The 26098-nt window shown below is 33.7% G+C and overlaps 2 protein-coding genes across 2 annotated transcripts in view; both read left to right on the top strand.

Annotated features, from left to right (window-relative positions):
• LOC134854592 (uncharacterized) overlaps positions 1 to 26098 on the top strand; it is a 343397-nt gene that overhangs the window by 132600 nt on the left and 184699 nt on the right. The gene's annotated exons all lie outside the window — the stretch shown is intronic.
• The window catches only part of LOC134854390 (uncharacterized), a 152496-nt gene that overhangs the window by 61173 nt on the left and 65225 nt on the right, over positions 1 to 26098 (top strand). Inside the window, exons 10-11 of the mRNA XM_063870619.1 lie at positions 2254 to 2453; positions 2924 to 3026. Coding sequence (XP_063726689.1) covers positions 2254 to 2453; positions 2924 to 3026 — 303 coding nt within the window. The remainder of the gene's footprint in view (positions 1 to 2253; positions 2454 to 2923; positions 3027 to 26098) is intronic.

The raw sequence follows: 26098 nt of genomic DNA, 5'->3' as shown, positions 1-26098 counted from the left end.
ATATAATTCAAAAGGTATTGTCTTAATCTTAATTTTCAAAAAAAATATTACTTGTGATTATTTTTTTGTAAAGTTATGGGGCTTTAAAAATTGCCGTTTAGGCCAATTTGGGATAATTAACGTGCGATATATTTCGCGCTATTAACCTGTAAGCAGAGATTTAATCCGTCTTAGAAATCGTTCCAAATAGGCAGAAAGAACTTAATTGCCATGATTGATTTGTTACAAAGAGCGAAATTTATCCTTTTGTACTGTATATGGCGTGTGGGGGGATGATTTTCATTAAAAAATTTCAAATTTTAGAAAAAAATTCTTTTTATTACATTTAATTTTTATAGGTTATTACTGCTCCATAAACTTTAAAAGGCAATCGGACGGATGATTCAAGGCTTCGCCCTGATACGAGCAGTCTTGTTTGAGTTTACTAGAGACTGCTTGCTCAACCAATGTGAACCGTGTCAATTTTAGTTCCTTTTCGTCACTGAATTTTATATCGATTATTAAAATTTCGTCACTAAGCTTAGTTAGGCTTGCAATACGCAAAAACTGCGTTTTATTTATGACGTTTTCAATCTATAATATTGACTGTTTTTGTTTTCCTTGCTTTCATTGATGCAATTTACTTTTTGATTTCGATCTAATCTGTGTGTTTTCTTATCATTGCTTATCAGGAGGAAGTTTTTTTATTGATCGAAATTTATAAGCTTACGACATACTATTATAGCAAAATTGATGTACAAAAAATTTCGCAATATCAGCATCATTTTTCTAGATTGGTGTTGCTGAGTTCTTCCTCTCGGGATTTTATGCTAAAAATAACCACAATTTCTGATAATTTTTTAAAAGAAACTTTGATATAGTTTTAAATTTTAAATTTTTGATTTTTTGAAGGTTATCCTCCAACAATATCAAGAATCAACTGTCATAATGCGTTCTTTATGTAGTTAATGGGACCAACTAGCTTGCGCCAGTTCAGTTTGAAAAGTTTTGAATTCAATTTGATTCGCCGAATTTCACTGGTTTCATTTTATGCGTATGCATCAAAAATATATCTTGAAGAGCGCGCATTATTTTAACAGATTACTTGAAAAAATGGCTTTTTTCAAGCACCCAAAACTGATTAAGAAAAATCTTTTCGAGCATTTGAGCTCAAGAAGTCAAGATTTGCGTTGGATGTAAGCTTTTTTTTTGAAGACTAATGTTTCGGTTAACGAAAATCATCTAAATGCAAAATAACCTCCAAGCATAAATATTTTGTTGTTTTCTCTGAAAATCAGAATAAATAAGTCTGCTTTTTTAATTAATAGAAAACAGGGTAATCAAATGAACCACTTTGAGTACATTTCTTCTGCATACCTCAACGTGCCGAGGGGGTGACCGCCTCTCCCCTCATTTCTGGTTGCCAGATTTTTTCAAAGGGTCTCCCACTTAATATAATTTTACATCATCCATTTGTGGCTGAGCAACCTCAAATATTTTCTAAAGGCGCCTCGCCAATATAACGCCTAAGTCGCCATTTAGGGGAGTGCGCGCGCCAAAAAAAAGTTGTTTAAAATAGGGTCGTCTTAGTGTTTTTGGAGAGCTAGGAAAGGTCCGCAAAGTTTTCAAAATGTTTCGAAAAAATGCCCACCCTGCTCTCTGCCTAGCATTGTAATCAGGGGGGGGGGGGGCAGACTCCCCTTCCTCAGGGATTCGACCCCCTGCCGACCCAAAGGGTCCCCCTTTGGTACTTTTTAAGAAATCCATTTTTGGCCGACTGACCCTAAAATTTTTCAAAAGGCGCCTTTGGCGCCAATGTATTCTTACTTTGAGGTAGAACGCGCGCTAAAAAAAGCAATTTTTTTTGTCAAAATTTTTTTAAAAAAAGTGCCCAAAACGGCTTTATAATATCACAAAATTTTTCCCATAAAAACAAGTACAAAACTCAAATACATTTGCAAACCAGATTGCAATGAATTATAAAAACCCTTTTTCACAGAACTTATCGCTGTGCTTTGAAGCTCTGTTGGCCGCAGAAACAGCATACAGAAACTTTTTTTGGCATTTCCCATTGTATAACAAAAACCATAGCCCTTTACTTTTTGGGAGGGTAATATTTGGCCAGAGGGGGTAGGGCTATAATTTGCTGAGGGAGGGCCTAAAGAGGGGAAAATACTAACGTATACACTACACGCGACTAATGGGAACGACCCGTTTTTTTGGTCGCCAAAAACAATTGAAAGCTTAATTTTATACAATTTTTTCCTGTTTTAGACCCAATCACCGATTACACGGTGTCAGTGCGGGCGTTCACGAGTGCGGGCGACGGCGCCTGGTCGGCGCCTGTGTCCCGCAGCACAGATGTGGCCTCCCCCTCCCCTCCCCGCAACGTGACAGTGTCTCTCTCCTCTCACTCTCTCAAAGCACTCACTGTCAACTGGGTCAGACCGCAACAGACTTACGGACACATTGAGGTATTTCAAGTGAAAATCATTCATGAATAATGCATTAATAATGCAAGGATGCTCAGAAACCATGCTAGCCAATCAAAATCCAGTTTTTTTAAAATCGAAAGAAGTTTAAGTGAAATTATAATGAATGAAACTCCAAAGAGTGAAAATCAGTCAGTTTCGGACAGTTTAAATGACGTTGATTGGTTGAAAAAGTTTGATCATTCGGTCTTTTGACCACTGCATCTAAGTTCTTCTCATATCAATTTTTAGCTACAGTGAACTGAAAATCTAACTGTACATTTAAAACCTAAATGGTGTTGGAAAGCCATAAAAACGCTACTGATCCGAAACCGAAGTTTTATCATAGCGTAAATCTTGATATCCGAACAAAAAAGCTGTTCGACTCATATAAAAGAAATCAAGATCTTAAAGGAAATCAAGCATAGCTGGATTTCACTGAATATTCGTTCCAAAAATTAGTTATGTTGCAGCGCTACGAGGTGTCGTTCCGGGAGTCGTCCCCACAGCACAGAGACCACTCGGCCCGACTCACAGTCGTCAACTCCTCCGCATCCCTCTGTCACATATCTCCAGGTAACAAAGATCACTAACAAAACAATTTCTCATCCATAATTGCAACATAAATTGAACACAAAACTACCCAAACTTTTTTTCATGAATGGATTTGCAGTTGATTTCAAAATGCGAGTTATAAAAAGCAATAATGGGACTTTTTAACTGTCTCGCCATATAGGCTTTTACTATTGACGCACATACTCTTTATTGTTGAAATATTTCTTCCTAGGGTTTAAAATCCTCTACTAGCATCCTGGGTGGAGATAACTGTTAACAAGGTCCAATTCTTTTCAAGGTTCCCATTCTTATTATAATCAACTGATAGTCAGCTTAAGGCTCAGCTGTTTGTCGAATTACTTGATGATGAGGCTCGTTATGCTCCTTAATATTTGCTTGTTATCTGAAATTGTGTACATGTATGTAGTTAAGATTAAAATCATTCCACAAGGCATTTTATAAAATGGCTGGAGTCTTGGAAAAACAATGCTCGGGCTGCTCTACACAACAGAAAAATGCTGGTCAAATATTTTCATATATGGAGCTCATGAAAAATGCTAGTCTTAAATTTTCATTCTTTCGAAATTGTATGACTAGCTGTGTTTTTTCAAAAAATAGTTTTTTTTCATCTACAAATAGTTTGAAAATTAATTATGAGTTCATAGTTGATACACAAATTTTAACTGCATTGAAACTAAGTTTAAAGACTAAAAACTACGGAAAAAATTTGAAATTTTCTTCGTAAAAAAATGGTAGTCGTACACTTCTATACTAAGAAATTTATGACCAACAATTTTTCAAAAAACGAAATCTAAATTTGGAGGTAAATTTGCCATGTTCTGTGCTTTGAGACGCGAACTTTTTTCTAGGCACAAGCAAACTTTTTAAAGTTTTTTATACAAAAGAAACGAAAATCAAAACGTTCGTTTTGTTTGGAGTCAAAACTCATATTTTTGTCGTTTAAAGTTTAAAGTCTGACAAAAAACAGGATATGATTTACAAGCACTTATATTTTGTCTTTAATCGTACACAAAAGTTAAAAAGTTAGTTAAATAATTGTACGTGAAATTACAATAATATTTCACATTGCGATCTCCAAAAACAGTTTATATGTGGGATATTTACCACTCAATCTGTTGGTTTTTTAATTGAGAAAAATTTTTTGGCTATTAGTTTTTGGCTAAACACGAAAACTTAAAACCAAGCTTAAAAATTAGTAGTTTGCTGATGAGGAGTTGATGTTAGTCGCGCACGTTCATACAACGAAAAAGTGCTAGTCATTTGCTAATCATAAAATTATAGGATGAAAAATGTTGTACTGCAATGTCTGTCTAAAAATGGGGGGCCGACCTTTTACCAGAAAACTTATAACATGGACCTTTTACCAGACTCGATAAACAAATTTGAATGACAGATGTAATGACGCCGTTTAGTTTGGTTAAAGACAATGGTTTCTCAGCAAAGTTTTGTTTATTCTAACGGGGGCTATTCTCATGCGCGAAGGACCGAATGAGCGAAAAAACTCGTTGCCTCACGGTTGCTTATAATTTGCTTCATTCTTGAGTAATTTTGAGCCAGGGTTAGCTTGCTTCTAAGAGGTTGCTTACAAAAACAATTAGTGAACGTGACACTTAAGCGTAAGTTTTTTTTCAACTTCATTCTGAATTTGGTTGAGTTTGGAGGTCAAGTTTTGGAATGTTTTTTGAATCCACATAAAACTGCTGCGCTACTTATGCAAAAAGAAAAGGTTGCATTATTGAGCTCATTGCATCTCCCAATGAGTGATCGCAGTTTTGAATAACTATTTGATTATGATGCCTATCGAAAGGGTAAAAACGATAAGTTGGATTTCCTTAATATTTTGAAACGAAAAGTTTTCAGAATTCGTCGAAAAGATGGAAACGTAAACTGCAATTTGGAATGCAAGCCTTCAAGATTTGTCGTTTAAAGTTTAAAGTCTGACAAAAAACAGGACATGATTTACAAGCACTTATATTTTGTCTTTAATCGTACACAAAAGTTAAAAAGTTAGTTAAATAATTGTACGTGAAATTACAATAATATTTCACATTGCGATCTCCAAAAACAGTTTATATGTGGGATATTTACCACTCAATCTGTTTGTTTTTTAATTGAGAAAGATTTTTTGGCTATTAGTTTTTGGCTAAACACGAAAACTTAAAACCAAGCTTAAAAATTAGTAGTTTGCTGATGAGGAGTTGATGTTAGTCGCGCACGTTCATACAACGAAAAAGTGCTAGTCATTTGCTTATCATAAAATTATAGGATGAAAAATGTTGTACTGCAGTGTCTGTCTAAAAATGGGGGGCCGACCTTTTACCAGAAAACTTATAACATGGACCTTTTACCAGACTCGATAAACAAATTTGAATGACAGATGTAATGACGCCGTTTAGTTTGGTTAAAGACAATGGTTTCTCAGCAAAGTTTTGTTTATTCTAACGGGGGCTATTCTCATGCGCGAAGGACCGAATGAGCGAAAAAACTCGTGAGCGGAAGATCGAACACAAATTTAGCCGAAAGTCAATTTTTAAAAAGAAGCAATTGCCATTCAATTTAAATGAATTAAATGAAGCAATATTTAGCTTCTTTCATTACGAAACCCTTGAAATATAAAATTTTCCCAATTTTGAGTCGGTCAATGACAATTTGAAAATTTTGCTTATTTCTGCAGTTTTTATATACGGCCAATATCAATACTCCAGTCCCTCGAAATGTTTACTTTCTTTCCAAATTTTAGATTACTGAAATCTGATTGACTGATTTTTATTTTCGCGCATTCAGTCCTTCGCGTATGAGGGATTCCACCTATTCTAACCGCTTCTTTTTCGAATCTTCCAGTAATTTAAATTTGTCTTAATTGAATTATTGCATTGTATTTTGGTAAAAGGTCGGTCTGGTAAAAGACCTAGTCCCCTAAAAGAGTTTAACTTTGATTTTCTGGCTAGAAGTTGGGACTTTACTGCTTAATTGGAAGTGAAATTGCGGAGGTAGATCTACTTAACAATCTCCCCTGTTTCAAAACAAGGGACGGAGATTGTTAGGTAGATTTACTAAGACGAATATTTGAGCAATCAGAATGCAGCAAAATTCAAATTTTAATACCAAAATTCTTAGTGCTAATTTACTTTTTTATTTATAGAAGTTAAGATTCTGTAGTAGATACCATAGCTGGGGAGATTGTCACGTAGCTCCACAGAGATTTTTCCATAAAAACTTTAACTGTGTTTTTCTTCAACCCTCACGGTTGCTTATAATTTGCTTCATTCTTGAGTAATTTTGAGCCATGGGTAGCTTGCTTCTAAGAGGTTGCTTACAAAAACAATTAGTGAACGTGACACTTAAGCGTAAGTTTTTTTTCAACTTCATTCTGAATTTGGTTGAGTTTGGAGGTCAAGTTTTGGAATGTTTTTTGAATCCACATAAAACTGCTGCGCTACTTATGCAAAAAGAAAAGGTTGCATTATTGAGCTCATTGCATCTCCCAATGAGTGATCGCAGTTTTGAATAACTATTTGATTATGATGCCTATCGAAAGGGTAAAAACGATAAGTTGGATTTCCTTAATATTTTGAAACGAAAAGTTTTCAGAATTCGTCGAAAAGATGGAAACGTAAACTGCAATTTGGAATGCAAGCCTTCAAGATTTTTGCAAGGTTTCTGCAAGCGTTTGCGTTCTCTTGACTATCTAAAATTTTTCTGATAGAACATTTGTCCTATGCATTTCGAGCTAAAATTTGAATTTACAGACTTTGATTTTTCAGTATTCTAATTTTATTTAGAACATTTAGCAGTAAAAGCTTTTCATTTTTTTTATTTGAACAATTTTTCGAAGCATAACTCCAATCCCACTATTATTTTTAAAAATTTAAAAAAAAACTTCAAAACTTTGATTTTCATGCACTCGCGCCTATCCCCATGTATCCCTCGTCTTGTTCGAGGAAAAATATTTCAGTAAACGCTATAGTGAGGTTATGCAAAACATTTGCTAGAGACTCACAGAAACTATAACACCCACTGAACATAAAAAAATCTGCACAAAAAAGTGAAAGTACTTAATAAGACCATCTTGAATAATCTTGCAAATGGAAGGAATGCAAACATTGCAAAAAATTAATCAAAGTTAGCTAGTGCATTGCAATAAAAAAACAAAAACATGTTTTCCTACTCAACATTTGCGTTCCAAGAGCATTAGGGGGGTCTTTTCACTGATTCAACCCAAATTTCTTAATTTTGCGATTTTGTAATATTGAATGGTCAGTTTTGGAACCTGATCTAAACTACATTTTATGATTGGATAAATTAAATGTTTTACCAATGTAAAGTATTTAATATTAACCAATCATGATCCATCTAACTAACAACCCACTTATTTGTAAGTGCTGAAGTTACTTGTAATTTCAGCACCAGAGAGATTTGAATTTAACTTAGAAATTAGTTGGACTCTCCCGAGCACTTCAGCAGCCGCAATAAACCAGTATACCCTAGATCTATTGAGCCTAGCAGAGACTAGTTAAACAACCTGAGACTAGATAGTATAAGAGTAAGATTAGGATCGGTATTAGACTAAGAAGTTGCACGAATCTATCCGGCCGAAAATAAGATAGCGTGACGAGCAGACGGTGTACCCTATCCGAAATTACTCTATGAGTTACACTTCGGTCCTAACTCATCTGGTGCGACCATAAGTCTCGAACAAGACCTTACTAGATTAGAATTAACCAAAAATAGATTAGAAATTAGACAAAAACATTTACAAAATGTTATACGACAATAATTTAATTGAAATGTCTCTCCGACTCAATAGATCAGAGCCAATATTCCGAACCATAATAGAACTACCCGGAATTGGAAGAAGACATCGAACCAAAGACGACATACGACAAAGTAGAAACTTGCCGTATAGTTATATGATAGTTCGGCAAAAGCCAGAACAAACTTTTATATTTCGAATACTACTTGCAATGAATTTAGATTTCCATTTGCAAACATAAAACCTCGAAGTTAATCTTCAAAATCATTTCAGGCGCTAAACAAAATTAATATTATACAATAACGATTGATAAAAAGATCTAAGATCGTTTTCCTAAAACTCTGCAGTATTATACAAAACATGTTTGAAAAATATTTATTGGAAAATAAAAATAAAAATTAGTAGCATGACAATAAATGGTTAGTAATCATAAATCATCTTGCTGTTCCAGCTTCATCATCTAAAACATAACAGCAATCATCAACTCACTAATATCATCAAAACACTAAATCTTTCCTTTACACAAATTTAAAACTTTATTAAAACTTAAAGTCACTTAATTTTAAAACCAGATCATCAAGGCTTATCCTTGGATCTTAAATCATTTTCTACTTAATTAAATTTCAAATTTGATCATCAAGGCTTATCCTTGGATCAAACAGAACAACTTTGTTCTCCCCCACCCACTTAATTAGTGTCTAACGACCTCAAACGTCGATTCACTACCCAACCCTTTCTAAAGACCCAAGACTAATAGAAATTTTTACACAAAACTAATCATTCAAATTAGGATAAACAGTGAAGAACTTCGGTTAATCATCCTTCACTTGACCCCCCCTCTTACCAGACCCAGGATAAATCTTAGACTTAGTAAGTTTAAAATAGTATCTAACGAACTACTCGCGTTCTAATTATACCTGAACCTTGTGGATCGATTTACTATTCTCCAACCCTTGAACACAATCACTACCCCTAAGTAAGATTAAGTAAGTTAACACCTTAGCTTATACTAGTCACGAGAAAGTAAAAATCATTCTTCGGAATCGATATACTTTTCTCTCCAACCCTGAACAAAAAGACCCAGGTTAAGCTAACCAAAAAATCGTAAGAACTAACAGTTTAGGAAAATAGAAATCATTTAACAACCTTTGCATCCGTCATTCTAAACCTTATGTCATTTAAAAACCTAGGAAATAAACAAACAATCATTTTACACAATTGTGAAATAGATAACAAAAAATACGACCTTGTAATCACACCTCATACACAAACAGTTGGATACATTCGAACAAAACGACAAACACTAAAGAGAAAAATAATAACTAAACAAAGACAAATAACACGAAAAAGATTTTCAAAAAATCGAAACGCATTTTCAGAATCAGAAACCAACAGTTTAGACGAACTTTACAAACTAAAAGAATCAATAGATAAAAATTACCCACAACACGATCAATTATATTTTTCTGACTCAGAAACAACTTCAAATTCATCACAAAGAGGAAAAAGAAGAATAAAAAAACAGTATAAACACAAACCAGTACATTTATACAATTGGAATCAACCAATTCGACACATTAATAATTACATATTAACAGTCATCGAACGGAAAAATGAGTTCAACACACACCCCAGGTGACGAAACTCCAGATGACGATGAAATCTTTCCTTTTATAGTAGATGCAGATACTGATAGAGGACAACACATATTTTGTCAAAATTTACTCGTAAACTTATTTGAACCCGGAATCAGTCCATGTAAAACAGAGTTCCCAGATGTAAAAATCAAAAGACAAATCATAGACCACTACTTAAAAGATATATGCAACATAACACAACAGTATGGAATCTACTCCATAGAGTTCACTTCCCCAAACCATAATAATAGAACATATACTATACAAACAGACGATCTTGATTTAGAATTTTCAAAAGTTTTTTCAGAATATATAAAAAGCATCCAATACCATAACTCACAAAGAGCAAACTCCATATTCACCAATGAAGTTTTCGCAATAATATATAGTTATATTTCGATATTAGAAAATGAACTCCCACTAACAAATGTCTCACCGACAGAAACATCCAAACATTTGAAAGTACGACATGAAATTACACTACTCTCTAGTTATTTAAACATCATTAAAGAAAATTTCACGAAAGACGACGTTTCACAACATACCAAACACGATTTACAAAAAATTTTGGCATGGTTCATAATAGATTATTTCACACACAATATTGATTTAATTGCACAAGCAAGAAAAAATTTTAGACCCCAAAATTCGAACGATGATACCGCTATCACAGAACAATCAGATTATGTTTGGGACCCCGAATGGTCTCATCCCGCATTTATAAGCTTTCCACAATCAATCTCAAGTCAAGCAATAGGTACAATATCTTACATAAGAGATTACGTAAGAGTAATACCATTAACAATTGATGCAACACCATTAAACTATAATACATTTTTACCCGATACACAAAATAATAGTTTAAACTCTACAGTCATACACAACGAAAACCTCAATGGAACTAGGAATCTTACTCAACAAGATATCCAGACACCATCACACTTCATAAATGAAGAAATTGTACACACAACAACTACACAACAAAGTATTTCACCAATACGCCCAAATTTAACAACACCAAGAAATACAAATCCTTCACAAACACAGGTAACCTTACAATCAACCGTTAAACCTTCGGTTGCCCCTAAATATTCACATATGGATTACCAAACATACAGACCCATGACAATACCATCAAAAACACGCAAAACATTCACTAGAAACAACTTTGCAGACCATAATTATAATTATACACATCCATCAAAAACAAATTATCAACCACAAAGGAATTTTAATCAATATACAAAACCTCGAAACTGGGATAACCCAACGGCCCAATATAATTCCAAAAATTTTCAACCAAATCCTCCACAGGATCGCAGTGAAAATTACCCATTTTTTCAACAAAATAAAAATAAAAAACAAACATCTTATCAAATGGATTATTTATCCTCAGATGATGACTTCTTACAACCAGATATATTTACACAAAATACTCAAGAATATCGTAGACAAGGAATACAGAAAACACGTACAAATCATAGAAATTTTTCTCCACAACCGATAGATGCACAACATCAACAACCAATTCAACAACAAAATCCAACTAATACACAATCTTTTCAACCAATTCAACAACAAAATCCAATGACTGCACACTCGTATCAACCATCACAAATGCAAAATGAAATACCACTCCCATATTATCTTCAACAACATGAAATAACAAGAAACCAACTTTCAAATTTTTCTCAAATGCCAAACGCAGCAGAATCATTACAAATGACAATGAATCCATACCTTATGGGTGGATCATCGATAACATCAAATAAACCTTTAATGGTCTTCACAGGAACAGACCCTGAATACTCTGTAGAAGATTACTTAAATGCAGTAACAGCAAATTTGATTTTAAATATAGGACCTGAACCAATTAACACGCCACTACATCAAAACTGGATACATCGACGCACAGCGTTGATACAAACAACCTTAGATGGCGCAGCCCAAAAATGGTTTTCAGTACTACCTCTAGAAATAAAATCAAACTGGAAAAGATTTACACAAGAATTTTCAAAAATGTTTGACTCCGAAAGAAACAAACAACAACAAAGAGTTTTATGTAATGAAATTCGTAGATTACCAAACGAAACCATCAAGCAAATAGCAGTACGAATCGAAACACTAGTTCGAAAAGCATATTCACTAAATACACATGACTATAAAAACACAAAGATGACAGAAATCTTAATGATGACCTTAACACCACAATTAAGGAAAATAGCAATAAAAAAGAGAGCATCCCATCCTTCTTCAATTCGAGAACCCGATTTAGATTTTCGAAAACTAGTAGACAAATTAGAACAAGCAGAAATCACGATGAAACTAGAAGAAACGGAAAATCTGAAATTACAATACGTTAACAAAATTGAAACGACTTCCACTAATATTAATAATATACAGGAATCAGAAACAGACCTCGTTGAAAAAATCACTGAAATACTCAATATTTACGAAAAGAACCCGAACTTTAAAGGCAAACCATCTTTCAAAAAATGGTGTAATTATTGCCGACGATACGGACATAGTATTTCCGAATGTAGACAAAAACAGCAAGATAGTCAAAATAAACCTCAAAAATACAAAGAACCAAATAAATCATTCTATCAATACATGAAAAAAGATCAAAATCTACCAAACAAAACAGTTCACAGCAACAACAGTTCAGGAAAACCACTCCCGAACAATACAAATTATACAAGAAATCAATCACCATATAACTCAAGTTATAGAGGAAGATCACCAGAACGAAGAAACACGTATAATCCATCACAAAATCACTACAATAGACCAAATAGTAGAAATAACTACTCCAGATCAAATTCAAATACACAACGATTTGTTTCTAGATCTAATTCCCAATCAAGAAATAACTACTATCCAAACAACCAATCACGAAATTCATCATACAATAGGAATAGAAACTACTCCTATAATAGAAATAGAAGTTATTCAAACAACCGAAACCAGAATTACCCGAATAATCGATCAAGAAATAACTCATATAATAGATCGAACTATAACAGACCAAACAATAATTACCAAAACAGATCGCGAAATAATTCACAAAATCGACACCCAAGTTATAATAATCGTTATAGAAATTATTCCCAATCACCACATAGGAATAATAATAACTATAATAATTCTAATAATCGTCACAGAAGCAGTACACCTAAACATCAAAGACAAATCAATCAAGTACAAGCTAACCCAGAAACAACATCAGACCCTCCAGGTATTGATAACACAGTAACTGATACGTTACAACTCAATCAAATAAACTGTACATCATCAGATTCAGAAAGTGATACTGAAAACACTCTTGCTATCAATATGATAAAAGTCGAAAACGACTATGAATCTGTCATATATGAACAACCCTTTCCATCAAATATATATGAAAATCAATCAGAATTTCTTCAAAATAATTACACTACACCCATAAATTCCACACCAACGACGCAAGAAACAAATGAGATAAACACTACAAATCAAACCAATAAAAATACCAAAACAAAATGCTTGAATACAAACCACATTTATCAAAATATACAAAAAGAACAACCCAAAGAAAAAATTTGGACAATACCATTTCTCTTAGAAAGCCCAAGAAATAAAGAATTTCAACCACCAGACCTTGAAATAGATTTTTTAATTGATTCAGGAGCAGAATCAAACATAATAAACATTCCCACATGGAATGAAATAAAAACTTTACATCCAAAGCTAACACCTCTTGAAACCTCCAGTAAGTTAGCAACAGCACAAGGATCAACATTGATAAACTACGGAAAAATCCAATTATTTCTCCTCCCTACCAGAACAATGGAGCAAAGCAAAATTTTAAATAAGCCATTTAAACAAATATTTCATATCACTGATATTAAATATAATATCATTGGAATACCATTTATTTCAAAGTATATACCAACAATTAACATCCTAAATAGTAAAATATTAATCAAAGATAAATATACAAAAACAAAAGAAACATCCTTAACATTTTTTCAAAGATTAAATAAACAACCACCATTCTTTTCAAAATTTTATCCGATATTTAACCAACAAAGAAAACACCTGAAACCACTATCAGGAAACATCTATAATTTTTCAATCAAACAAGTTCACCAATATGATAAAGAACAAAACAAACAAAAATTTTATATGTCAGATTTTGAATTCAAACCTATTCATAAATTTTTCAAAATCACAATCTCTTCAATAAAATATTTGAAAAATTCGAATTCAGATATTATTTCCTCACATGTTTATAACAACACACCTTACCAAGTAACATTACCTTTAGGACTTTTAGGATATTGTGAAACCAACGCTACAATATCACCAATACACGAAAAAGCCTATCGCGTAAATAATATACTCCAATTACTAGATATTTGCCAATCTACAATTCTTAATGAAGAATTATCTATAAATAATATAATAAGTAACGAAAACAGAAATACGGATTATTTCACAAAAACTCCATATTTCAAACCTACATTCAACATAAGTAACTATACAGAGGACCAACAAAAATTTTTAACAATGTTTAATTTCCAACATTCACAAATAACACAAGACGAATTCGAAAAATTAGCCAAACAGCTAATTAAATATTCATCAGTCTATGCAACATCAAAATTCGATGTTGGCAAAATCAGTTCATCACTACATCTCCCATTAAAACCAGACGCAGTTTTCAAAAAACAGAGAGCAAGTAAAGTACCAATTCACTTACATGATAAAGTAAACAGATTACTCGATATTTTAGAACAATACAACATTATATCACCGGTTAATAAAGAAGAACAACCAAAAGGCAACACATTCATCAACCCCGTTATCATTCTAGCTAAAGGAGAATCATTAAAAATCGTTCTCGACGCTAGATACCTCAATTCACTCATAGATGAATCAAAATGTAATTGGCCCATTGAACCAATACAAGTTATTTTAACAAAAATAAACGGCAAATACTTTACAACCGCCGATATGAATAGTGCATACAATCAAATGCCACTAGATGAACAATCACGACGTTTAACACAATTTGTTATCGGAAACCAACAATATGAATTCAACCGCTTATTCTATGGAATATCCATAGGACCAGCAGCATTTTCAGCTTTTATGAGCAAAATTTTTAGACCACTAATACTCAAGAAAAACGCAATCACCTATCTAGACGATGTTTTTATGCAATCACAAACAAAAGACGAAATGTTCAGTGTTTTAGAAAAATATCACCAAATACTTCAGAACGAAAATCTGAAGGCCGCCCCCGATAAATCACACTTCTTTTTGACAAGAGTTAAATTCTTAGGACATAACATAGAAAGAAAAACAATCACTCCACTGAAATCACGCATTGACGCTATTCAAAAACTTCAACCACCAACAAATAAAAAGAAAATCCAAGAATTTCTTGGAATGTTAAACTTTTTAAGTAAATATGTTTATAAAATGCAATTATATCTACGACCATTTTATAACATCCTTAGACAACAAAATAATTTTGAATGGAATACAGAACATCAAGCACGATTTGAAGAAATAAAGAAACTTTTAACTGAACAAATTTCAAACACAATTCCAGACTCAAATCAACCATTTTATGCAATGTGCGATGCTTCGAACTTTGGCATCGGTGCAGCACTATTACAATCACATAATGGTACAAATAAAATGAACCTTATATCAGCAAACTCCCGATTATTCACTCAAGCAGAGCTACGACTCTCAACCCTAATGAGAGAATGTACAGCCATAATCTATACACTTACAGAATATGAATTTCTGATACTTGGATCAAAACATCCCACAGTTTTATTCACAGACCACAAACCTATCATTTTTCTTTTCACACAAAAATCTAACCCAAACCACCGAGTTTACAGATTTCAATTAATTCTAATGAAGTTTCCAAACTTACATATAGTTTGGACTGCAGGAAAAAATCTTGCATTACCAGACACCTTAAGTCGAAATACACCACCTGAATTACTTACACGAAAAACAACAGTTGAAATACCCAAAAACATAAAATTCTACCTTGCAGAAAACGAAACATCACCTCGATTAGAATGCAAATATGCAGTAAAAACTGATATTGAACAATCACAAATAAATAATTTACAACATTTCCCACTTTATTTAGATTGTCAAAATAATCATTATGAAGTTGATCTACTTGGAACATCAACTTTCAAACCAATCCCATATTCTCAATGGATAAAAAGTAACACCCAACAAAAACGAACAAAACAACACCCGCCTAAAAAAGACCATTTTCCACTAATTGAAAAAGAAGATTTAACTGATAAAATAAATTTATCAGGACCACAAACAAATGATTCAAAATACACAATAAATCAAGTTTTTGACCTCCATGACCCACTTGATACAATACCCTTATCTAAATTAGAAATCGAAAACATTTTCCTCCCCCCAACAGAAACAATTACAATTTCAACACTGAAACAATATCAAAATCTTGACCCAATAATTCGACAACTGAAATCATGGCACAAATATAAAACTAAACCTATCAAAGCAGATTCAACCATTCTAGGAAACAAAACACTCCTCCGATACTTTCGCAAATTTAACAACACAACAATTAACGAAAATACAGACCTTTTAGAGTATAACCTAAATGAGTCTACAGTTCCATGTCTCCCTTTAAGTATGATTCTTATAGCTTTTAATATTTCACATACACAAAATATTAAAGGACACTCTGGATCAGAAAAAACATATTCAAATTTTATACAAAATTTTTACTTCCCAAATGCACCAATTTGGATAAAAGTACTATGCAATGATTGTATAGTATGTCAACTAAATAAACCTTACCCAAATCAAAAACAAATCGCACAAAAACAAGATTTTAAAGGACAAAGTTTGTACTTTAATCACCGTATCTCATTTGATACTAAAGGACCAATTTCACCCTCATCAGAAGGAAACTCCTACATTATGGTAATTGTTGACGCATTTACACATTATGTAGCACTTAACCCAGTACCACATTGTAATGCTTATTACGCATATACAACACTCTATGAACACTGGATAGCAAAATTTGGACTACCAGAAATTTTAGTCACAGACAATGGTACAGAATTTATAAATAATGAAATAATAACACTATGTCATTTATACAACATTAAACACAAACCACGTACATCTCATGCACCTTGGACAAACGGCTTAGTCGAAGGTATGAACCGTTCACTACAAGAATATCTTAGATGTATCATCAACGGAAATGATACAAAATATACCGAATGGTCAGCAGATGTAAAATTATTTCCCTTAGCATATAATTCACAAATCACGACAACTTTAGGAATGTCACCATATGAAATGGTTTTCAACCAAAAGCCACGCAAACCAATAATGTTTACAGCAAATTCCCATAAAAACGCACAAGGTTATTGTCAACCAACTAAAGACTCAATTTGTTATAACCTACCTTTACATACACACGATGAAGATCATTTTCATCACCCACAAATTCTTAAATTAGCCTCCGGTACACACACCGAATGGATTTTAAATAGAGATAAGAAACACAATGAAATTTACCAAAAAATAACGAAAAAGTTATTACAAAGACAAAACATAAATGAACAAATCAATTCACGTTTTACACCAGCTTCCGATTTAAAAATTGGAACATTTGTTTTAATACCTAATTTTAATACTCAAAAAGGAATTTCTAAAAAATTACAACCCCTCCGAAAAGGACCCTACCAAATAATTGCAAAACCCACTGATGTCACATATAAAATTACCGACTCAAACAAAAAAGAAATCGTTCAACATCGAAACAACCTATTACCTTATTACCCAAAAGAATACGCACTCCGCGAATTAACTCAATTATATTCTTTCACAGGATTAAAAATCATTCAAAATGAACCACATCTGAAAAACACAGAACAAAATGATAACCCCACCGAAAATCAAAACACAAAACCAACCGCCACCAAAAACAATACACAAAACCATAAAGAATCTCCAAAACAAAGAAAAAATAGAAAAATGACCGAACAAATAATACCCCAAGAAGAAATAGACAAATCAGAACATAGAAAAACAACAAGACTCCGAAATCAACCACGTAAAAACTACAAAATGTTCATCCCCCAATCTAAAATATTAAAGAAAGTAGAATTTAAAAAGTAATTTTAAGATTTCATACTTCACAATCTTGAAACCTCCGTAACATTTTTCATTTCAATTTTTCAAAATAACATGCTCACAAGTACGCAATAATTCTAGTTCATAATAGACCAATAGGATTCATCCAATCCGCCACCTTCTCTAACTCAAACTAAGATCAATTAGACGAATAATCCAGAACTCCAGGCACATCTCTAACTATAACTTTACAACCTCCAGGTCAAAAATAAGCAAACCACTCCAACTTGACAGCTAAAATAAACATCACCATAATACCGTACCCCTCCCTTATCTAATAACCCAAAGATCAACAATATTTCCCCAACTCAGACCACGAATACCCCCAAAACAAATTTGATAACTTAGCCTAAAGTAAAAAAAATGAAGATTTTAATTAGCCTAAAGTATAAAAATCTCACCATACCCCGGATCATTTGACAAACAAAAATAAAGAAAAAGACGACCTCCCAGTCACCATGAAAATTGCCCCCAACAATTTTTTACAAAACTCAACCCACTTGTCAAAAAACTAATAAATAATTCGACCACACTAGAAAATCGCCTCAAACAACAAAAAAAATTCGACCAAGAGATCATTTCTTAAATGCTTTTCTCTCAAACAGTCGCTCAAATACTTATAAATTTTAAACATTTTTTTTCAATACTTGAAGCTTTTATAATATTTCTTTTTGATCTACTTGAATCTTTTCTAATAATCTTAATCATTTTTTGTAACATTTTTTTAATTTTCTACACAATACTCGAACTATTCCTCCAACTTTCCAAAACCCTTGAATATATCCACAGGTACGATTTTAACAACTTGTCTAAATGATACGAACAATTTTCAGTAGAACTGATATTTTTTTATTGTTTGTAATTTTCATAACATTTCTATCATCCCTCATTTTGACCATATGTAAATGCATAAAGAAAGCAATCATCACATTTGCCCTAGCAACAATTTTTTTAATTATTTTTTTGGAAGAATATTATAATAAACATAAACCTTCCCACTAAAGTAACAATTCAAAAATCCATCAAAAATTGCTACCCAACAGTCACAGAATCAGTCTTCACCGACATCATCCCAAGATAACCAAACACCACCTTCAACTACTCAAAATCCTCCAACATCTACACGTATTTCTTTTCAAGACAATCCATACACCTTTGAAGAACGGCACGCTCGTTTATCTGAACCACTAGAACCAGTTCAACGACAAGCATCCCTAAGTGAACCAACATATAATCTTTACCCAACACTACCACAAGAACTAAGTAGAATACGAAACCTTAGTCAAAACCAAAACACAACAGAAATAGATAGACAAATTATACATCCTCGACGAAACAGAAATTTTCAAACTCCCCGAGTTCATTTTGATATACCTCAATCCCCATCACAAACCACTGCAGAAAACACCACTGGTATCACACCAGAAACTCCTACACTTTTTTCACAACGAAGCACTTCAAGTCTCCCCTCAGACTACTTAGGTTCAACACCAACATCTGAACAAGCACGAGAAAATCCTTTTAACCCCCCAAACCTAACATCACGACTTCCATATTGGACTACACATTTATTTACACAAGGTGAACCAAATTTAGTCAATGACCCCATAGATATTTCTACGGATACAACAACATCCTCATCACTACCAGAAACATTATCACTACCATCAACACCATCAATAAGCCAATTTTCACCACCACCTTTTAACTTAAATTTTCCAAATAATCTCGACGCCAGATATCGAGAACAATCATCAATAAATATTCCTTTAAGATTAGATTGGAATACATTCACAGCACCTCCACCATTATTTGGACAACATCAAGAAAGTAACCGCCTTCATAACTGGGCACTTAATAGATTACAATATCGCCAAGATATTCACAACGATATCCGTGATCACAATATTCAAATACTCCAACAAAACAGTTTACAATTAAAGTTTGAAATCACAGTTAAATTAAACAATATTACACAACATCCCTACCCATTAAACCCACCTAACATAACAGCTCAATCACTACCACCACCGTTTATAACTACTGAAGTAATATACAAATACGACAGATATACCAAAAACACAATTGGTTACATTACATTTTATAACCCATACTCAGGATTATCATACACATGTATATTCTAAAATTATAAATTTTTCTCCAACTCCTTTTTCTAGTAACCTCAAATCAAAACATAAACCCTTCCCCTCGTACAGGACCACAAGATTTATTAGTAACACATTACGATTGCGAAGAAAATGAACAAAAAACACTACACAAATATGCAATAAATCAAGTATCACAATGTGAAACAGAACCACAAGCTATAGAAACCACAGATATAATAGCAACACTCTATTCAAAAGCCCGAGCAACAACAGTTACAGGTTATAAATTCACAGCAACATTTTCCGAAAAGAAAGTACATTGTTCACAAGTCTCGAAGGGAAACAAAAACCGACTTGACCATGAATCATTCTATCAAAGTAATATAGAACGTCTTTTACATCTCAATCCCGACGATTGTAAAAATGAATTACTTAGACTAAACATCATACGAAATAAAAACTCCCAAAGAAAGTTAGTAAATTTTCAAGTTTTTTCAGACTCTGTACATCAATCACAACTTGAAAGACACCAAGGACATATAAAACTAGACGAAAAATACCCGTATAACGGCGCACACGGACGATTAACCTATGACCTACATGATAAACATTGGATACCACACATTGGTATAAATAACCCATCAAACTGCAAAGCAGACACGAAAAATAAAGGATACCAAGAAACAATGTTTTTCGATTGGAAAATACAACTCGAAAAAATACAACTCACACGAGATTTATCTGATAATACAATGATCTATCAAGGAATCCGACTACCTTGTAAAAATGATCAAGGATATTGCGACCCTACAACGAGAACACAAGCAACAATTGTTTGGTTCCCCGAAGATACATGTACAACATTTCAAGTAGCAAAAATACACGCTCGTATGATAAAATTTCACGAAAAATATTTTATACAATCAATTCCATATGAACAAGTCCATCCATCACGCAAACTAAGTTCCGATTTTAGAAACATAGATAATATAGAAAATAAATTGACACGTTTTCAAATATATCAAGAAACAGAACTTGCATGTAAATACAGGAATCCACTTCACAGAACACAATACTCTGAAATATTAGTTGAATACGAAAAAGGATTCGACATGACCACTGGAAAAGTGAAAATCGACCCATATGCCACAGGTCATCCTCTAAACGAAGGAACATCCTATATACCAGTTAATTTTGAAAAAAGCAACGGACAACCTGGTGGACATCTAAAACCTTATGACACCAGAAGCACACGCTTACAAGAATTATCACTAATGAATACTACATATTTCGGTAATATCCACTATGATATTCATTTGGATATGAAACTAGACTATACAATTAGCCGCATTTTTCAAGAAATGTCACTCTCCGAATTAGAAACACTACACCAACTATGCGAATTAGAACGAACACAAATATTACAATCACTTGCACTAGCAGTATTAAAAATACCCTACGCAGGATACTTATTATCTGGAAATAGATCAAATTTTTTAGACTACGAAGGAAACATCTTATGGTTTTATACTTGTACCAAAAAAGTATCACCACTCTACGTTTTTGAAGATAAACGATGTTATAAAAGAATCCCTATCTTTTATAAGAATAAAGTACATTTCGTGGATACACTTTCACGAAGAACCTATTTCTGGGATACCGCAGTCCCATGTGGATCAGAAAACAGCCACAATGTAGTACAACTAAACCCTGATGAAAATAAATATTATCTTCTCACTCCATATCCCACATTAATGCAATCACTCAAAAAATTTTCACCAGAAAGCATTCGCGCTATTGCTCGAAACCCAAATATAGACTTACAATCAATAGGAATCTATTCAAAATCAGATATTCAACATCACATTAGAACACAACAATTCCAAGAATTATTAACACAAATGGACACTATACAAAGACAATCAATAGACCAAAATTTACGCAAACTTGCAGAAACCGCAGGATTTGCCGATATCTACACGCAAGACTATAGCGGATATTTTAAAGACATTAAAGATTATATATATCTAAACGGCGAAAAATACCGTCCCCAAGATATATCACCAATTAACATTTTTAGCTTTGTTACACTCAAGAATGAAATCCTTGATTTTCTAGGATGGCCCTACTACATCTTAGAAAAATTGACTATTTTATACGCAATGTTTAACTTTATTGGATTTCTTTTCTCACTCTTAAAAGGAATCTACAATACATGTGCTATACACACACAAGTAAACAGACAAGCAAGCGTAGCACGCATACTCTTTGCAGGATTTTTTGGAATTTTTTCGACATCTATAAACAAAATTCTTTTAGACGCACAAATAAAAGAATATAACACAAAAATAACAACACGACAAAATACATACGACGAAGAACATAACAATGTCGACACACAGCCAACGGCACCACAATTACCACCCCTACCAAATAACCATCCACTATCCCTAGTCCCACGAAATTTTCGAAATTTAGCCATCACACATAATCCAAATTTTAGACTCACCACATCGCAAAGTCCCATCCAACATATAATAACACATCAATCACAAGATGATAATACTTATGAACAAATTATTGAACAACCCCATACCACCGCTTTTCAATCTCAAAATAATAATTTTTTTAGCCCACGATGAGCCGCCAACTTGGATCACTCCATCGATCAAATTCCCATCCAACCAACCTTCCTTCTTCAATCCCAATAATACCACTTTTTGCTTTTCCGCCACCCGATTTTCCACCTAGCAATGTAACATCAGGCATGAATTCCGACACTAACTCACAAATTTCAGTTTTATACTCCATTTCACAGCTAAATAATCCGAATATTGAAACCCCCGATGAATTTGCCGACTCAGAACCATCTCCATCCAATAATTTACATAACCCCTCTCATTTTTCTCAACCTCCTTTTCAACCCATATTGTCAAATAACCCTGACCCAATCACTCCCACACCCTCTTATGCTTCCCAAGTTACCCCAACCTATTCCTCATACCATTCTGACCAATCATCTCCAGACACCCCCCGAATCTCCCCAGAGCTAGACAATTTTATTACCCTCCAACAACAACCCTATCACCTTAACACCCCGACCATAAACCAAATCTCCTCCACTACAAATTCATCCAATCCCCCTACACCCTCTTCAAATTATACTGAATCATTAGCACCATCATCCACATCAACTGAATCCTCACTCAACACTAATAGAGCTTACCGCACTTTTAAAAGAAAGTTCCCCAACCATCCTTTCCCAGCAAAACCAGGAACAGCCCGTGAATACATCAACCACCCCCAGCATACTAACACCAAAGAATTTTTAGCTATCACTTTACCCTCATTTCCACAATACACCTTAAACACCCCTCATGACGCTAACGAAACACGCAACTTTGTAGACGAATACGTTTTAATGCCCACTCTCTCTTGGACCTCATACTATCATTTCACTAACCCTCTTTGCTTACCTTTAACCAACACTTCCATCGATACAGACCGAAACAAAGATATGCTATATCGACTAACTACACCACTCACCGCTAGACAGTTTACTTACGTAGGATATAAAAAATCACTAAAAATACACACTGCACCTAGAGCTAATGAATATACACTAGAATACTACGATCACAACATCATCAGAGCTAACCAAGATCAATTCTTAGACGACGATCGCTTCGCTAATCCACAAATCACCGAGAAATTTTTCATCAAGACACCATATGTATTTACACTAAACATTTTCGACCGAAAGTTTGATCACATTATTTCAGAAGCACTAACAAACACACAAGCATACGAAAGTTTTAAAGAACGCTTCCAAATCTTTTCACTAACCTTTCATTTCCTTGCACCACACGAAAGAGATTTACACTGCTCACACGATATTATGTTGCGCACTAAACAAACACATACATATAGTTATTATCGCTTCATCCAAAATCACTTTGACCTCCACACACCATCTAGACAACCACACCATCGTTTCCAATTCATCAACTCAAAATACACTTCACCGTATTTCCTAAATTTCACATATTGTATTAAAGACACTAACCTCCATGGTATTCTTCGTAATTATGACCCCATAACCCAAATGTACATTTTCTGCCCCATCACCAAGACCTTCAACGCCGAAGAATCCCGACCCTTCCTTATCCCGCACGAGTTTGTACAGCCTATAGAAATCCCAATTTTAGAATTCATCCACAACACTAAATTTAACCACAAAATATATAACTTAATCCAAAACACACCTTATGAGTTTGCAGTAGGCACTGAAGAACTAACCACTATTAAGGCACTTCAATTGCTTTGGCCACTGCTTCAAACTAAAAATATCATCCGCATTCTAGCTAAACTACTCACAACTTCAGAACTAATTCACGACATCTTCCCCCACGGTTTTTTCCCCGACGACTAACAGGTAAGTATGAATTAAGTAAATATTACTAACTAATTACAGTATAAAAAACTCACCATTCTTTATTCATGTTTTCTTTAGATTTTTAGCCTTCATCCTAGATCATCTGAAAAATTCACAAAAGAAAAATAAAAAATAGCAAACTTCTTCAAAACTGTTAAAGACCCTATTAAACTTTTGCACCAACAATTAAATAAATATAATACCAATGCAGTAAATTAATTTATAAAATTTTCCCCCAAAAGCAGTAAATCTACATATGATGAAAATTTGTATCTTAAAATTCCCCCATAACTAGCAGTAAATTTCCAAATTCTATGCAGTAAATTAATAAAATGCAATTGCAGTACTAACCTTTTGATATTTTCATTCATTCGCACAGAAATTCTATCCACACTCGCACAGCTCGCCCACGAAGAATTGTTTAAAATAATGAATTTCAGTTTCAAGTTTTCACACTTAACAACTCTAACATATAATAACATGTTTCAAACTTTCCTTTAACCCGGTTGGAAAGGAATCATATACTAAACAAAACTAACCAACGCAGCTTACTAAATACCATAAATCATAGAATAACAGCATGACTAAGAAAAGGAAACCAACGGTACCCAAACCGGATTAACCCAGTTTAAAACTGGATAATTTATTCTTTTGAAGACTATTACAAAGTCTTAGAAAGAAATAATAAAACACAAAAAAGTCGAAAGACAAACCCATACCACAAACAATTTGCTTTTTAGAAAAAGTACATAACCAACAAGACATAAGTAAAACCACAACAAACCCAACATAAAACGTTGTCACATAACAGGACCCCTCACAAACACCGCATGAAATTATACTCCCACACCTGGCCTAACCCACCAGGAAAGGACGTCCTGAGCATGCTCTATAGCCGGCCTAACCCACCGCGCTACATCCACGCTTTGTGACCACACCTTTATTTTTAATAAGAGCTACTCAAGGGTGAGTAACTCTTCAAAATAACCGAACTAAAACAAAAAGCTTTTGTGAAAACAACTAACTAAAATCACAATTAAAAAATACTAAACTAATAAAAGTTTTATAAAATGTAAAATCACATGATGCAATATATAGATCAGAATACAACACCAAGGACGAACATCAAAAGACAAGACGACCTCACTACACTCGAGAGAGAATGACCAACTACAATCGATATGCCGCTCACAATCACAACTCAAAGGATTTAGAGTACGACTTGACTTCGCAGAAAAGGACTTCATTGAACTAGACCAATGACCACCTCGATGTTCAAGTATACGTACAGATCCGAGTAACCAGGCATCCCCTCCACGCACAATCTCCACGCCATTCCCAAGCTAGATCAAACACAAAAGAAGTTCTCTCCGAAGAACAGAAAAACCTGACATAGCCAACCATTCTGAAATCAGAATTGATGCTGTTGCAGAGACTCAGTCGATGTCACAAGAAGAAGCGGAAGAAAATTATGATGTTCGCCAAATACCAACGTCCATCATCCATCCTTGAACTACAGAAGAACTGTTCTAAAAAACTCTGTAAAACCCGGATGGGTGGAACCTGATCTAAACTACATTTTATGATTGGATAAATTAAATGTTTTACCAATGTAAAGTATTTAATATTAACCAATCATGATCCATCTAACTAACAACCCACTTATTTGTAAGTGCTGAAGTTACTTGTAATTTCAGCACCAGAGAGATTTGAATTTAACTTAGAAATTAGTTGGACTCTCCCGAGCACTTCAGCAGCCGCAATAAACCAGTATACCCTAGATCTATTGAGCCTAGCAGAGACTAGTTAAACAACCTGAGACTAGATAGTATAAGAGTAAGATTAGGATCGGTATTAGACTAAGAAGTTGCACGAATCTATCCGGCCGAAAATAAGATAGCGTGACGAGCAGACGGTGTACCCTA

This window comes from Symsagittifera roscoffensis, chromosome 9, assembly GCF_963678635.1.
Source record: "Symsagittifera roscoffensis chromosome 9, txSymRosc1.1, whole genome shotgun sequence".
Lineage (NCBI taxonomy): Eukaryota > Metazoa > Xenacoelomorpha > Acoela > Convolutidae > Symsagittifera > Symsagittifera roscoffensis.
Note: the sequence above shows the minus strand (reverse complement) of the source record. Positions and strands in the feature narration are given on the sequence as shown.